Genomic DNA, 16,831 nt, shown 5'->3' with positions numbered 1-16,831 from the left:
AGCGACGTTGGCGTAGGAGAGGTGGATGCCGGCCGCAATCAGGGTGGCGCCGGCGGCGAAGACGCCGATCGTCGCCGCCAGTTGCCTCCGCGTCGGTGGGTATGCCCACATCTTACCGTTCTTCCTCGTTCCCTACCTGGGGGCTCGCCGATCTATCGACGAAATGTCGATGGCCCGGTCGGGCCTCGAGATATTGGGCTCGATTTAAAGGCCCAACTGAACAGAAGGCTTTCTGCCCATATTGAATTGATTCGGCCCGGTGGGCCAAGCCCCGATCCAGTATTGAAAAGCTAATCTGTAGTTTGGTTTGGGAATAGAATAATTATTCCAACACTTGGTTTACCAAAATTGGATGGGTTACGAGTTAGGTAAAATAAAAAGGGAAAATGACATAAATGATCCCTGAACTTTGACCTAATATATAATGTGGTCCTTGAACTTTTAATTTGTTCAATATGGTCAATGAACTTTTGGTATATGTTCAATTCAGCCCCCGAACTATATAAAAATGCTCAGTGTTATCTCTGAACTTGAATTATATATTAGAATAGATGGATAAATAAACAAGGGTAATATATTAGAATAGAATTGTCGATTTTCCAACAAAGCATATTTCCTTACTCTTGTAGATTCTTGCAGTCAGACATCAACCTGTCACATTTTATTGATTTCTTCCCTTTTCCCATCTTTTTGGACATCCATAAAGAAAAAAATTACAAGACTCCTCACTTGCCCATCTGAACAATTTAATGTGGAGAGAAAGGAAGTACCTCACCCTAATAGTAACAATCCTACGGCAGCAATAAATATTGACATATCTACAGTCTACACATATTGTAAGGGGGTGTTTGGTTCAGCTTTGGGAAGGGGTTTTGGGCCTCGAATGCCCCTTCCCAAAATGTTAGAGTATTTGGTTCAGCATTTGGCCTAGCATTGGCCAAATGCTCGGCATTCCAATGCTGAAAGCCCAAGGTCAGTGGGACCAGCCTTGGGCTTTCAAAGATTCCACGAATGCTACTGTTCATATCTTTTTTTTTTTTTTTTTTTTTTGGGTTTAGCGCTGTTCATCTTCTTCACCAGAAGGGCCGGCGACGGCGGCCAGCGAGCCAGATCCACCTCCGCCGGTGGTCGCCCGAGGCCAGGCGACCCTCGGCGGGGGTCACGCGACCCAGGCGGCCGTCGCCTGGGTCGTGCGACCCCGCCGAGGGTCGCCTGGCCTCGGGCGACCGCCGGCGGCGGCGGATCTGGCTCGCCAGGGTTCGCCCGACCTCGGGCGACGTTTGCCGGCGGCCGGCGGTCGGCTCCGGCGATGGGTAGGTTTTGTTTTTTTTTTTTAATAAATAAGATAATTCTCAAAGTGCATTTGCAAAAAAAAATTCACCAAACACTATATTTTGGCCAAAGTAGCTTTACAAAATATTTTTACTAAACATCATTTGCATTTCCCCAATGGGCTTTCACCCAAAGGTATTTACATTTCCCCAAGTAGCATTTTCAAAGTTGAACCAAACAGGCCCTAAACCAACCACCTAAAGAAAATGGCTAAAATCACTTAATAATGCATAACGAAGTAAATCAAACTCTTCTTGATCAGAAGATAATCACGAAATGTATGATTCCCCGGTGAGGAAGCTTGCATCATTTGGGTTGAGATCAGATTGCGTTGCATCATTGAGAACAGTTCGAGGGGCGGGCCAGACCTTAGACTCGGTGGCGGTGGCGGTGGCGGTGGCGGTGGCGGTGGCGGACCCCACGGGGTCGTAGATGATTAAGCACGTGTCGACGCCGTACTAGGTGGATCACTCTTGTAAATGATTCTCCATGCTTTCTCATTGGCGATAAACTCTAAAGTTAATTCGCGACGACCCATATCTCAATGTCTTTGATTTTTTTTTTAGTGTAAATCCCTGCAACAAAATAGGAAAGAAAAATTAACTTGTACATATTTAGAGCAAGAGTTCTTGCAAACAGAGAGACAAGAGAAATCAGAAAAGAAAGAGGGAAAAGAACATTCTTTATTATAACTGACTTAAAAAGTTTCCTGCTTGAAAGTTATTATAAAAGTTAGGGTTAATATAATGAAAAATCTCAAACTGCTACATCTTTGATAAATTTACCATAAACTGATATACCTATGATAATTTACCTTCCATTAGTTTCCGTTAAATTTTACCGTCAAATTTTTGAGTTGAATGACACGTGGCAATTGACGGGTGTACCAGTTTGGGGCTTTACCCTCCGTTTGTCACATGTGTATCCGTTTGTGATTTTTTGTGGTATTAATTTAATTTAACAGAAGGTAAATTTATCACAAATATATCAGTTTGAGGTTTCTTGTGAAAAATTGTCATAGGTGTACTAGTTTGGAATTTTACCCAATGCCTTGACTCGCCTCGCTTCCAACCACCACCACCACCACGAATCGCAAGCCATGTCACGGCTGCGAATGGTGGCCCGAGCCCCGACTCAGCCACGAAACGGTCCCAAATCAACTCGAAATCACACACGTTCACGCACGGTCATGCTAAACTAACGAGCCCGGGTCTCACCACGCTCACTCGCGCTGAAAAACACTGACTAGACAAAATAGGGGCGCGACTTAAACACGGGGTGAAGAGCGCATCACGAGCCGGTCCGATGAACCAAACAAGTAAAGCAACCCTTAATTAATTTTTCCAAAATTTAGCTTTTATGATTTTATTTTGTTGGCCAGAAACAAGTCTCTAGCCTTCACGCACCACGGGCACCTCCATAGATGTCTCCAACCCATCCGATGGCCAGGGCCCGGCGGCCAGTCTCTTGCCTCGTCGGACCACAAGCACCTGCAAACAAGTCACCGACCCATCCGATGTCCGAGCTCCATCCAAACTCCAAATTTTGGCAAGAACTTTGAGCCACAAGTTCAACAGAACCTTATTGAAAAGAGTTTGGATTGAAACCATCTTTGGGGTTATCCTGTAAAATAAGATTGATTAACATACCCGAAATAAGAAGTGTCAAAATTTAAATTTAGAAAGATCTAGTTCTAAAAAATCATATATATATATATATATATATATATATATATCTATATATATTTATAATGTAGACTTTCAGTGATATTTCTCATAAAAGTTGAAGCTTGAATCTATCTTTTGAGTTTGCTCTGAAATTAGAGAGATTACTTTTCTTCCGTCCCACATCCAAACAAAATCCTGGGCTTGGCTGGAGCAGGAAGATTCTTACTTGATGAAGGAGGAGATTGGAAAGGAGGATTCATCTTCTGTTCAAAGCTTAGTCATGGGCATGATATGCACAAGAGCAGGGTTTGTCGAAGATTACTGTTGAATTGGATTCGAAGACCCTTGCGGATATGACTGAAAGCAAGTCAGCAGATTTTCGTGAATGCAATACTCTTACTGATTCTTAAGATATATCTCTGTTAATTCATGGCGATTGGGAGATCAAGATCCCACGTCTTTCGTAAAGGAAACAAACCCACAGACTAGCATACGAATCTAGGAATCTCTGGTCAATGAGTAACCCTTTATAACTTTCTTACGCAGGTTGAGGCTTAAGGGTAACCATAGCAAGGACACGCACTATCTGCATCCGCGTGCTCATCCAAGTATGACATTGCAACAGCTGCATGAAGAGCCGCTCCAATAGGGAAAGCCTCCTCGTCGACGAAGAAGTAAGGCGAGTGCAGCACGTGATGCGATTTCAGAGTCTCATTTTGTATCCCCACCACGAAAATCAAAGAAGCGGTCTTGTCCGCGAAGAAGCTGAAGTCCTCGGATCCCATTGTCACCGGCATAAGCTGCACTTTGCCTTCGCCGAGCAGGATCTCTCCGACCCTTTTCGTGTGTTCATATAGGACTTTGTCATTAACCATTACAGGGTAAAGAGGCACGTTGTCCTCTCCGAAGTGTACCACAGCTTTACATCTGTGAACAGCCGCTTGCATTTCTATGACCTGCAACCACAACACAAAGTATTTGCAAGAATAAATAACCGACAACCTCGGTAATAAGAGACCGGCCGACGAATTCGTCAATTTACCTCTTTTATCCTCTTCTGAAGGGATAAGAGACCACTGGAACTCAAACTTCTAAAGGTTCCTCCAAATTTGACAGACTCAGGAATCACGTTAGCGGTATGGCCTCCTTCGATGTACCCGACCGTCACCACCTGTCCATTCAAAGTATGACATATTGAGATGATGCTAAAGCTAGACCAGAACATGCAACTAGAAAAGACGCACATAGTGCATTACTGGAAATTCCATTAGTCACATAAACATTTCACAAGGAAGTTCAAACAAGAGACACTTTCGGTGGTAGTCTGTGATGCTCATACAACTTTATTGTAGCACGACAGATTTAGGCCTTCTGTTTCCCTATTCTGAGTGTACAATGCATGGTTAACAAACAACAAGAAGTATCTTCGGATGACAAGTTTGGCAGTGATATGAAATTGCTGCAGATGTCATACTCTCGAATGATTACAATCACGTGCACACGCATAATCATGTTCCCCTCCAACATCTAGAAGCTTAAGATAATGAATAAAACGGACGAGAAGGAAACTACCTTTGCCTCAAGAGGATCGGTCTCTCGAGATACAATTTGCTGAAGACCGAGGATTGCAGATGAAGCTGCAACAATAGGGTCTATATTGTGATGCGGAAGTGCCGCGTGCCCGCCTTTCCCCTGAATAGTAGCGGAAAACACCCCAGCACCTGCAAGCATCGGGCCAGGCCTGGAAGCAAGGAACCCCGTCGGCACATTAGGCAAAACATGGATGCTGAGGATTCCATCAAGGTCATCGAGAACTCCATCTTGCAACATGTAATAAGCACCGGAATAACCTTCTTCTCCAGGCTGGAATACAAGCTTCACGGTTCCCTTAAGAATTCACGACACAACAAGAATGCATAAATTGTCTTGATGGTGAAAAGTGCCAACTGCTTTAGCATGTAAGTTAAAGATAGTGACGGGTGAGATGAGAAGTACCTTGATCTGATTTTCCCTTTCTTTGAGCAATTTGGCTGCTCCGAGAAGCATAGCTACATGGGTATCGTGGCCGCAGGCATGCATTTTCCCGTCAACCTTGCTTTTGTGCTCCCACTCCACTAGTTCCTTCATGTGAGCATCAATGCATATTATAAAGACAGCAAGGAATCAAAACAAGAACAACTCTGAATTTACTATTGTTTCACATGAAATTTCAAAACCCGCATCTACTCTAGGCTCACCCGTGATTCTTACAGGTAAATCAATCCCATTAACCATATGTATATACCCGAAACACTTCACCTCCGTCATGTACTCATGTGAGCATCAATGTATATACTCCGCATCTACTATCAGACATCGCCGATTAATTAGATTAACTCAAGAACTTGCCCTCAGTTGACATGCTTTCACTCGTTCTATCGAAGAACAAACACTTCACCTCCGTCGTGTACCAAAGAACATAACCCAAAACCCATTACACTAACAGAAACTTCCTGGGCTTCGGAACAATGCGACATGAAATCCCCAATTCCCAGTGTTTCGTAAACTCGACTCGGCTAAGTCCTTAGAGATCGCTCACCTGCAACGGTAGAGCATCCATGTCGGCTCTGAGAGCAAACACCGGCTTCTCTCCGGACCCCATGAAGGCGACGACGCCAGTCTTGGCCACAGGCCACTTGTACTTAATCCCCAGAGAGTCGAGCTCATCCCTAATGAGCTGACTCGTGCGGTGCTCTTCGAACCCGAGCTCCGGGTACTCGTGGATCCTCCTCCTCACGTCCCGCATCCACCGGAAGAACTCCGGGTCCTTGGCCGATTCCAGCAAGTCTTGGGTCAAGGACTTGAGCTCGGGCTCCGATTTGAGCTCCACAGCACACGACCCACTGACGAGAAACAGGGAGAGCGATAACAGCTGCAAGTAAGCTAGCCCCATTTGGAAGAATGGCTCTGAAACTCGACGCGATTCGAAGCTTAACAAAAAGCGAAAACCGGAGGGGCGATGAAATAGAGGGGGAGACTGAGGTCGACATTTTGGATTTAGCAAAGATGCGAGTGAGTGAGCCGGTTTGCTTTGTCCCTTCTTGGAGTAGACAAGTACGTGAGAGATTGAGAGGGATGTCGGTCTATAATCTGAGGAACTGCGCTTTCAGGGCGGACAAGAAAGATACCTGCGCATTGCAAACTCTTCGTGTTTTCATAAATATTTGCTGTTGCCGGGTCATTCCTTAAAATAAGTTTCCCACGTTTCGCACGAATCTCGGTGTTATAAGCCGAGGTGGACCCCGGCTTGCGTGTGTCGTACATTCAACTCAACTAGAGTGGACCCCGCTCCGCTCTACATGTGACGATGAAACTGCATGGATATGTGCAAAAGGAGAAAAACTTTAATAGATCGAGAGTTACTTCAGAAAAAGAAGGTAATAATTATATTTTGAATGAAAAAAAATGAGCGAGAGTTATTTTTTTTTAATGAAAGAAGAGGGTTTGAATGAAATCTATTTTTTCGACTTTTTATTATTAGTTTATGCAAGGATAGTTTTGGAAGGAAGAAAAAAAATTGAGAAAATGATTTTTTCTAATTATAAAATAAGTATTCTTTTTTTTTTGGTCGGAAAAAAAAGTATCTATATAATTTAGGGCTGAGCATGGTCCGGGTGGGTCGTTCCCATCCTAGAACAGGGAATCACACCTACTAAGGACTGGTTTCGAAAAATTGGAAGTAGGAACCACTCGTTGGTTTCATAGATCTATTGGGGAATCAGACTGTCGGTCCGGTTCGATTCCCAGATGGATCCATGGAACCGGTTTCTAATCTCTACAAAATTGCATTCATCAATAGTACCATGGTGAACCTAATTTTTATTTGGGTACTTCTTTGCAAGGGAAAAGGGGTGTGTGTGTACCGGTTTGTAGCTAAAATTGGTGTAAACCGGTATGTTCGGTCTTTGATTATGCAGATCAAATCAATCGCGAATCTCAAAGAGACCTAAACAATGTATGCTCACAAAAATGATTTCATTTGTCCTTCAAGCGAATTTTAGATGGACTAAGAAATGAAACTCTACTCGCTCAATAGACACATGAACGATGAGTTAATTGTTCAAATGATGAGCACTTGTGTATTTCAATTGACATTTGATGCTCTCCTAATTTTATCAGTCCATAAATCTTGAAGGACATACTAGAGAAGGCGTCTGTATTTCAATTGACATAAATTCTTGCTAAATCTTCTAGGAAATTATAGTTGCGGATGGAATTTTTTCTTACAAAAAATATTTATATAATATATATATATACTGATTCGGTCCGGGTGGGGGGTTCTACGCCTGGAACCAGGAACTGAACCAGTCCACATGGGAACAGCCAGTTCTTGGCCGGTCCGGTCCTGTTCAAGGCGATCCGAGCGATTCTTGATTTCTTTGCACACCTCTAATAGAGTTCATCTTTGGAGGATTAGGTGGGAGAGTGGGACTGTCATGCATTTACTGGAGACAAAAATTACACTTTTACCCAGTTAATTTTTCCATTCTACCCCGATTTTCTCTTTACGTTTTATATTATTAATTACATTTTGTCACCTATAGTCTAGGGCTATCTCAACCCTTTTATTAATTAACTAGGATAAGCCCGTGCACTGCCTCATCTCGACTCGATGCACTTGGGATTTTGAAGTGAAGCGCCGTTCCTCGTCTCGATGGCTGTCCCGTGGTCACAACGTTTTGACTCCTGAAAAATGGGCGTAGAAGTTGGCCATCATCAGTTCCATCCTGACTAGAATCGGTTTTCATCCACTGCATTTCTTTTCTATACCAAATGCCAGAATAGCTCAGGAAAAACATCAACTGCTCTTGCCATGGTGTCAGTGCAGCTGGTATAGCCAGAGCTCCGCGAGGTGATGGGAAAGAAGCTATATTGTCTTGGTGACAACTTATAACTATGCAAATGTTGGTTTGGCTGCTCATTCATCTCGGGGCATTGCATCGCATCTTAGGAAGATAATAGTTTTTTGCTGCAGCATCTCATTCTCTCTTCTCTTGCCACCCGAGTTCGCCGTAAAGTGTTGGAGGAAGATTCGTTTAGGCCAGTCTTGCATCATTAATAGTATCATCCCAAGCTCTCAGTTCGAAAGGTACGCATTGGTCTTGTGATCTCGAACACTCTTGCATATACTAATAGACTCATCAGCTGGCTAGTTCTTGGTTATAGTTGCGTGTGCAAGCAAACTGGCTGTGAATCACACCATTGGATGGATTCTTTTGTTTCTGCAGACCCTCAACTTACTGGACCTATGCGAACAAAATGCCATCGTGAGCATGGTAAACGACAAAAGAAAATCGCATCGTGAGCTCTCAGTTGATAGTCGATCTACCAAGTATCAGTAATAGACTCAAGTACTGACTATCCTTTTATGTTGTGACAACACAAGCACATATGTTCCACGAGTTACACTAAATCGCCACGGAATAATTATGCGCTTGAAGTGTGAAATAGAATGATTAATCGCAAAGCGTATCCACAATTGACTCCATTGACTTTTTTGTTCTCCTGTTACATCCGAAATTGAGTGTTCTTATGCACAAAGAAATTTAGTACAACAAGGAAAACATAGAAAGTTCAGGGAACCTTATGGTATGAACAGTTGATATGCCTATGTTTATCACATACAAATAGATACATAAATGAGGGCAACATATTAGAAAAGCACTGTTAGTGATTTTCCAGCAAAGCGCATTTTCCTCAAATACTCGTAGATTCTTGTTGTAAAACGACAACCAGCCAAATTTGATTTAATTTTTTCGTTTTTTGCCCTACTTTTTGAACATCGAGAAACAAAAAATTACAAGACTCCTCACTTGCCAATATGAACAATTCAATGGGGAGAGAAACAAAGTATTTTGCCCCTAACAGTAACAACCTTGCTGTAGTAAAAGTATAGACATATCTACAAAAGTATCGTCCCCTCCGGGGTGGCAAAATGAAAGTCTTGCCCAGGCGGGACATCACCAAATTAAAATGGCAGTGATCCTGAAACGAGCCGTGCATGTGATGATGATGATGATACATATGATCATCTACATGTGCGTGATGATCATATGTACGGCTCAACGATCTCCTCATTGCGTCCTCTTTCAGTACGGCCAGCCTCACCTAGGCCGCCTCGAGCTTGTGCCCTAGAGAGCCCAATAGCCTCTTTAGGTCCTCTTTGGGGAGGCCCTCAATCAACGCCTTCGAGATCGGGTACTCAGCCTTCCAATTGGCCAGTCGGGCCTTGGCGAGCTCGGTGTTGACCTTCCTCTTCTGATTCATGAAGAACTCGGGCAACCCGACCGTCTTCTTGGCACGGCGGTCTGCCCCCTCGCTCATGTACCGCTCGATGATGCGCTTTACCTTCTCGCGGTTCGCGGGCCAGACCTCGGACTCAGTGGCGCTGGCGGCGGATCCCTCGGGACCGTAGATAATTATGCATGTGTTGACACCACATAGGGTGGTGAACTCTTGGGCCTTCTTCATTATGCTCTTCTTCCTCTTCTCGTAGGTGATCCTACGTGCTTTCTCATTGGGGATAAACTCTAAAGGCAATTTACGACGACCCATGTCTCAAAGTTTTTAATTTTTTTTGTATAAATCCTGCAAAAAGTAGAAACAGCAACAATTAGGAAAGAAAAAATAGGCTTGTACCATTTATTCTTGGTAAACGAGGGACAAAAAAAATTAAAAAATAAAGAAGGGTAAAAAGAAAACATTCTTCATTATAACCGGATAAAAAATTTTACTGTAAATTTGCATCAAAGATATTATGGATCGATCACCAAGCAATCCTCAAGCGCTAATTCATGATTTTGTCTCTATCTGAATATCTAAAAATAAAATTCAGAAAGGATCTTGATTTTTTGGACGAGCAAATGAAAAAACCAGATATAGCCACCAACAGAGGAGAACTCCAAAATTCAAGCATATATTTAAGCAAAAAATAAAAAATAAATAAATGAAAATAAAATAGAAGACAGTTGAAGTTGGTTGAATGTCTTGAACAGTAAACTGATGGTACAGTGTTACTTCAAGCAAACAACCTTGGTCCTCAATGGAGGCTTTCCTCTGCATAATTCACGCCTAAATAATCTTTGACATCGTGAAAAGAAATCGATCAATGGTTTGTAAACACGTCCCTGTTTTCTCCTCTTCAAACAACATTATGTATGGCTTCTTTCTTGCCCTGTTTCCTTTTTCCCTTTTATGTCTTGCCCTAATGGAACACCGTCAAAGGATGTAATTGAGAGTCACCTCCAAATGTCAGAATCCAGACAAACCAGGAGAAAAAAACAATGGAAGGATAAAACAAATTCACGAGAAGCGTCGCAGGAAAATTTCAGAGCAATTCCAGAGAGAGAAGAGAGAGAGAAAGGTGTGGGGGGGCGATTCTTCATCGAATTTTGCAAGAAACAAAACAAAGAAATTGAACGAGAACTTGAGATCGCGCGCAGACAGAGAACATAGAACAGGAGTACAAAAAACAGAGACAATTGGGCACCACAGAACTACGGAGATTTCAATAAACCGATTTTGACCAAAACATAAACCTAGGGTTATTGGAGAGAGAAAGCACTCACCGATTCACAATGCCGTCGACCAAGTTCTCCTCCCTCTGCAAATTTCGATAAACCCCCAGAGCTTCAATGGAGAAAGAGAGACAGAGCAAAGAGGTAATGTACGTCTCTGTTCTCGCTGCCCTCCCTATTCAAAACAGAGAGAGACAGAGAGAAGAGAGAGAAGTGACCGTTGTGTTTCAGTCGTGGAAGCTGGTTTGCGTGTTGACCGTGAAGAAAGGAAAGAACTTCAATTTATAGAGAAGGGATGAAGAAAGAGATTATCTTTTAGAGCAATTCCATATTAAGAAAAAAAAATGTTCCTTCATATTCTCTTTCAATAGCTTCGAACTACATAATTTAATTATTTCGAGACGAAATTAATCAGTACCACCTTGTATTTCGCGGGATCTCAAATTGTTATATATTTGATATAATCACTAAGTTATTTATCTAGGGCTTTTTTTGTTTTATCAATTTGAAATAATTACTAATTTAATTGTCTAGGGCTTTTTATTAACTTGATGACTGGGAGGTGATTGTAACTTGTAAGGGCAAAGAAAAAATAAAAAATAAAAAATAAAATAAAAGAACGACTTCGCAGGTGATGATGCACGTAATTGTGACCTAATAATCAATTAAAATTTCCAAGAAAGTTGATAATTAGTTCACTACTTACAATAAATATACCAAGAAGGCAACAAATGTTTATGAAATGAAAATGTTCTCAACTCTGTAATTTTACAAATAATCTGTTTGTTTTAGATTTGGTCTTAAAATATATACGTACACCATCACGATGTGTAGTTCAACTGAATTCTACACTTATATACAATTACAATATAGCTATACATAACCGAGCTTAGTTTAAGAGATTTGATTCATCGTCACGAAAATGTGTCAAAATATTTGACTCTTCACTATATTAATATAAAGCATTTATTTGATCAAATAATCAATAGTAAATGGATCAGTTTGAAGCAAATAAATTGCTAATCGATGAATTAGAAATAATTAATTAAGAATAAAAATATTTCTTAATTGATCGATCGAAATTTGCGCTCATAAAGAAACTAAGGCAATTAGTAGTAAATCTAGACTGTGAATATTATAACCATTTATTAGTTGATCTGATCACAACTTTCCAAGAGTATGTGAGTGTAAACGGACCCTCAATAAAAGACGTGCATGCTCATCACAACTTAATCAAGACAAGATATCTATTGGCCAATGAAAAAAAAAATACAAACAAAGCAAATCAATCCAAGAGAGGTAGACAGAGAGAGTTCGATTTCTTTCCGAGAAAAAGAGAATTTAAATTTGTCAAAAAATACATTTGTTCGTAATTTCAATATATTATTTGCTTATTAATTTTTTTTGTGCGGCGAGATTGGGATTAAAGTATTAAGAGAGAAAGGATAACAGATAAGTAGGTGATAGTGTAGACTTTTCAAACATGGGTGGATTATGTCCAAAAAAACAAAAAAAAAAAACATGGGTGGAATTTTTTTTTTTATCATGGACTTTTCAGGTAGTTTTCAATTCATATCCTAACCACGACGTGTTAATGTTATTCTCATTCACCTGGTACAATCTTAATACAAAAAATTATATTATGGATTTTGTGAAACTATCTTGTTAAAACTTCCAGAGGAAATGGTAAATATATTGACTTTTCTTAAAATATGCTGTAATTAGTACCTGCTAGAATAATGCTCAATAAGTTGGCTTGAAACATTGTTAACACATAATCGTTTTAATTCTGACCCAAAAAAAAAAGAACATAACCCTTATAATTATCACAAGTTTCTTGGAAATCTATATATCCCTTTCAAAAGGGAAAATAAGTGCAAATTTCTTGTCATCGTAAACGTCTTTCAAGAAAGTAACAATACAAGAGGGGAAATTTATTATGAGACTATACACCGATCGGTAATTTAATTGACATTCAAAAGACTTACAAAATCGCCTTATTATAATTTAATTAAGAAATGTGAATGCGATTTTTTTTTGGTCGAAAAATGTGATTTACTAATTGGGTGAAAGCAAAATGAAATTTCTAGTCTAGTTTCTCACTTTCATATTTCATTTTACCTCTAATATTTTCCCACTTCTCTCTCCCAATTTTTTTTTCAATCTGACAAAGGCATGTAGTCTTCTATCTTGTCTAACTTATCCCATGTGATATTTGTGAGATCACTGCCGATTGTTCTAAAAGTTTAAGCTATTAGATAAAGGCGTGGTCTAAAATTAAAATGGTTAACATCACGAAAAATCCTAAAGTGGTACACATATGAAAAAGTTACCAAAACTATTTTTTTTACCACAAAAAACCCCAAACTGGTAAACATTTACCAAATTTACCCTCCGTTAGTTTACGTTAAATTTTACTGTCAAATTACTGAGTTAGATGACATATGAAAGTTGACGAGTATACCAGTTTGGGATTTTACCCCTCTATTTGTCATAGATTTTACTAATTTGTGATTTTTCGTGGTATTAATCCAATTTAACGGAGGGTAAATTTGTTACAAGTGTATTAGTTTGGGGTTTTTAGTGGTCAAAAAATTTGTTTGGGGTAAATTTGTCATTGGGGTTTTTGGCAATCAAAAAATTAGTCCGGAGTAAATTTATCACAAGTCTACTAGTTTGGGGTTTTTGTGATATTAACCCTATTTAAAAAAGGGTCATTTTGCCTATTTACTAGCGTGGAAATATTTATTAGGGAGGTAGATAGAAGTCTAGAAAGATTCGAACTCAGGACGTCCTACTCTGATATCATGTCAGATTTTGTGGAGGACACTGTCGACTGTTCAAAAAACTTAAATTATTAGATGAATGTGTGCTTTAATATTTAAATATTCAATTGACATACAAATGCATTTGGCCTATAGGAACAAATATTCGTTTTCTCTCAATTGACGCTTCCGATGAAGTTTAGTCAAGATAAGTCCTCCAGGTTGGGTCACCGCCACTGGTCTCCTCCGACTAAGTTTGGTCGAGTTGAGTTGTCCTGATCTAAAAGGAAGTGAACTAAGTATAGATAATGATGATGAGATAAAAGAAGAGGTGGAGGATACTGAAATAGAGGGAGAAGCAAATTATCACGAGGCTATACAAAATTTTTTTTGGGGGTATCTTTTCCTTTCTAGATTAGGTAAAAACCTCACTTCTTTACATTGCAAGATCCAACTGGTCATTCTTGAGACATGTACAGTGATTTTCACTAATGTATTGAGTGATGGGATGCATTTTCTCCGTTGAGTTACTTGTTTTTTATGATGTGTGTATTTTTCCTTTTGTTTCTAATGCTACTGGAATCATTGTGGACTATCGGAGAAAGATTGCGGGTTCGTGCTAAAACATATGCAAAGACAGTATAGGGAACATAGACACAAATTGCAAGTGGATCACGAGCGTAACAAGGGTCTTCCACTTACTATATCTGAGAGTGATTGGCTTGCTGAAAATAGATGGACTACGGAGGAGCTCAAGGTAAGAATAGATCTACTATAATATCTCTTGGTGTATTGTACTCTGATACAAGGAGACAACTCCGTGCATATATTACATGTTTGTCCTTACTAATTAAGTTTTGCCATCATGCTTGAATAAGTACAGGCTCTCAGTGAAAAGAATGCAGAGAATTGTTCAAAGCAGGAGATCCGCAGCACAACAGGTACTCGATCCATTTTCCATATTGCCTATGACATGGTGCAATGCTTGAAATACAACTTTTTCTTCTCCTCAACCCTGTTCATGACTTGGACGCCACATGCACCAAAGAGCATAATAAATTTGAAGGGTCTTCCATTGCTATAGAAATTTATGCATCTTATTTCATTGTTATGTAGTAAGTTTTATAAAGTGCAGAAACAGATCCATTGCTTCATGGCGGCTGGTAATCTAAAGTACGAATTGGGTAATTTGAATTGTAGAATGAACTTATGGCCTAAAAGCATATGGGGTCAGAAGTCTTAAAGAGGGGATCGACCATGGATGCAACATCATACAGAAGAGAAATTAACCTTTGCCTCATCTAAACAAGTCACGGAAGAGAATTTATGTATTCAATTCACCCACCTCACCTATACGTATTGGTCAGGATGACCCTACAAATTGCATTCCCAAATATAACATTCTTCCCTTGAACGGCTAAGAGAAAGCTGAGACTTCAGGCATCAATGCAACAAAGTTGGATAGTCATGTTCATAGTGCCACTCTTAAGTGCTGTAGAGACCAAGTACTCTTCCATAAGGGAACAGGAAAGAGCAGACCTAGTTGTGCGTCTGATGCAAAACTGTGGTTTTTTTTTTTAGCTGTCCCACTTCACGTATATGACTGCCCATTACCAGAAAATCTGCAGTGTGATTGTAAGTGATGTACAAGTGAAGTTGAGAAGCATACGTCTGTTCCGTCCCACCGGTAATTTCTGAGAATGTACAGGTTTACAAAGACTGCCAGTATCTTGCAAACCATTTCACCCAAACATGTTGCCAAAGAATGTTTTCTCCTGAAGAAATGCAAGTCGGTTAGTGTGATGCTGAATATGTTCAACTGGTTGTTCCCCCTGAATGTGACGAATTAAGTTAAATGAAACAGACAAATGCAAGTGATGGAAACGCTAAAGCCTAGGCCGAGAAAATTGACATTAATGTGATGAACAAATAGCATTTTACTGCAATGATAAGCAGGAAATTTATATTTACTCACCAAGCTTTCTCTAAATTAAAACCTAATCATAGGTAAGCTGATCGCGTGGACTCTGATGATACTGCAACCCTGACATAGATTCATATGGAAGAACAAGCAGAATTTTCAATTACGGGAATAAAAGTCAATCGAAAACAAAGATGGAAAAATGACTGCTATGAAATTCTTCCTCACTATGATTAGTGCGATCCGCCAGAAGACAAGGTATCGAAGTTTATATCCCACTGAATGTAACTCTCATTCACACTGCTAATCTATCCTCCATGCATTTTGGTTACTGTTCTGTTCTTCAACAAGAACATCTATGGCTTGATAATTAGTGTGATATCTAGTGTACAATTTTCCAGAAGAAAACTATATGTATCCAAGTAATGCTAAAAATGTTGTTGGAAGATCCATTTGCATGAGTTCATAAATGTAACAACTGTATGGAAGATTTATTTGCATGAGTACCTAGTTATAAATGGAGAGAAAATATCATGAAAAATACGAGGCCGAATGCCCAGTAGATTGGGAAATATTCAGATATGAACAGATCTTGTACCCAAATTCAGGGGGGGCTCAAGGCCTAGCAGAACTACAGGTGTTATGCTGTGTGATCTATTAGCGAAGACTGAACAGTCTCATTGGCGGTCTCCGCTGTATGAACTCGTGCCAATCTTGCTTTTGTGCTCCCACTCCACCAGTCCCTTCATGTGATCATCAACGCAAGACAGCAAAGAGTCAAAAACATGAACTACTCTGCATTTACTAATGGTTCGCGTTAAATTTCAAGACACCCTCCTTCAAATTACTAAATGTCGGCAAAGACCCGCATTACCTGTGATTCTTACAGGTAAATCAATCACATTAGCCACACGTATATACCCAAAACCAATGGCCCTGTTTCTACTATCAGACATCACCGATTAATTTATCAATTACTTTTACTCAAGAACTTAGCCCCCAGTTGACATTTGCAACCAATGGCCCTGTTCTACTATTAGACATCACCGACTAATTACTTTTACTCGAGCACTTTCCCACATTTGACATGCTTTCGCGCGTTCTGGCAAAAGAACAAACACTTCACCTCCGTTTGTACCAAAGAACATAACCCAAAACCCATTACACTGACATAACCTCGACTCGGGTATGTCATTAAAGATCGCTCACCTGCAATGGTAGAGCATCCATGTCGGCTCTGAGAGCGAACACCGGCTTCTCTCCGCACCCCATGAAAGCGACGATGCCAGTTGTACTTGATCCCGAGAGAGTCGAGCTCGTCTCTAATGAGTTGACTCGTCCGGTGCTCTTCGAACCCGAGCTCTGGCTACTCATGGATCTTCCTCCTGATGTCTCGCATCCACTGGAAGAACTCTGGGTCCCTGGCCGATTTGAGCAAGCCTTGGGTCAAAGACTTGAGCTCGGGCTCGGCACCGCGGGACCGACAGAAGTGGAAGAGAGAGCGACAACCGCAGCAAGTGAGCGTGTCCCATTTGGAAGAATGGCTCTGAAACTCAACGCCATTACAAGTTTGAGTGATTGACGTTTTGG

General features: G+C 40.5%; 1 protein-coding gene across 2 annotated transcripts; it reads right to left on the bottom strand.

The window, feature by feature from the left end:
• Positions 1–3,518: 3,518 nt before the first annotated feature.
• On the bottom strand, positions 3,519–16,630 carry LOC115687931 (IAA-amino acid hydrolase ILR1-like). 2 transcript variants are annotated; one of them, XM_056315422.1, is made up of 5 exons: positions 16,451–16,630; positions 4,995–5,120; positions 4,572–4,886; positions 4,042–4,170; positions 3,519–3,955 (listed from the first exon to the last, which is right to left on the bottom strand). In XM_056315422.1, the coding sequence occupies exons 1-5, from the start codon at positions 16,613–16,615 to the stop codon at positions 3,554–3,556; spliced, it is 1,137 nt and encodes a 378-aa protein (XP_056171397.1). In that variant the 5' UTR covers positions 16,616–16,630; the 3' UTR covers positions 3,519–3,553. The 2 variants fall into 2 exon arrangements, with proteins under 2 accessions (XP_056171397.1, XP_030469495.1); XM_030613635.2 differs by lacking the exon at positions 16,451–16,630 and adding an exon at positions 5,578–6,093.
• Positions 16,631–16,831: the final 201 nt, after the last annotated feature.

This window comes from Syzygium oleosum, unplaced genomic scaffold, assembly GCF_021117445.2.
Source record: "Syzygium oleosum isolate NSW1041296 unplaced genomic scaffold, Sole_v2.1 Sole_v2.10, whole genome shotgun sequence".
NCBI lineage: Eukaryota > Viridiplantae > Streptophyta > Magnoliopsida > Myrtales > Myrtaceae > Syzygium > Syzygium oleosum.
Note: the sequence above shows the minus strand (reverse complement) of the source record. Positions and strands in the feature narration are given on the sequence as shown.

Coding starts and splice junctions, on each gene's coding strand:
- LOC115687931 (XM_030613635.2), bottom strand. CDS start 5,931: ATGGGGCTAGCTTACTTGCAGCTGTTATCGCTCTCCCTGTTTCTCGTC. Junction 5,121..5,577: donor TGGATGCTCTACCGTTGCAG/GTGAGCGATCTC, acceptor GCTCACATGAAG/GAACTAGTGGAGTGGGAGCA. Junction 3,956..4,041: donor TTCAGAAGAGGATAAAAGAG/GTAAATTGACGA, acceptor TTGTGGTTGCAG/GTCATAGAAATGCAAGCGGC.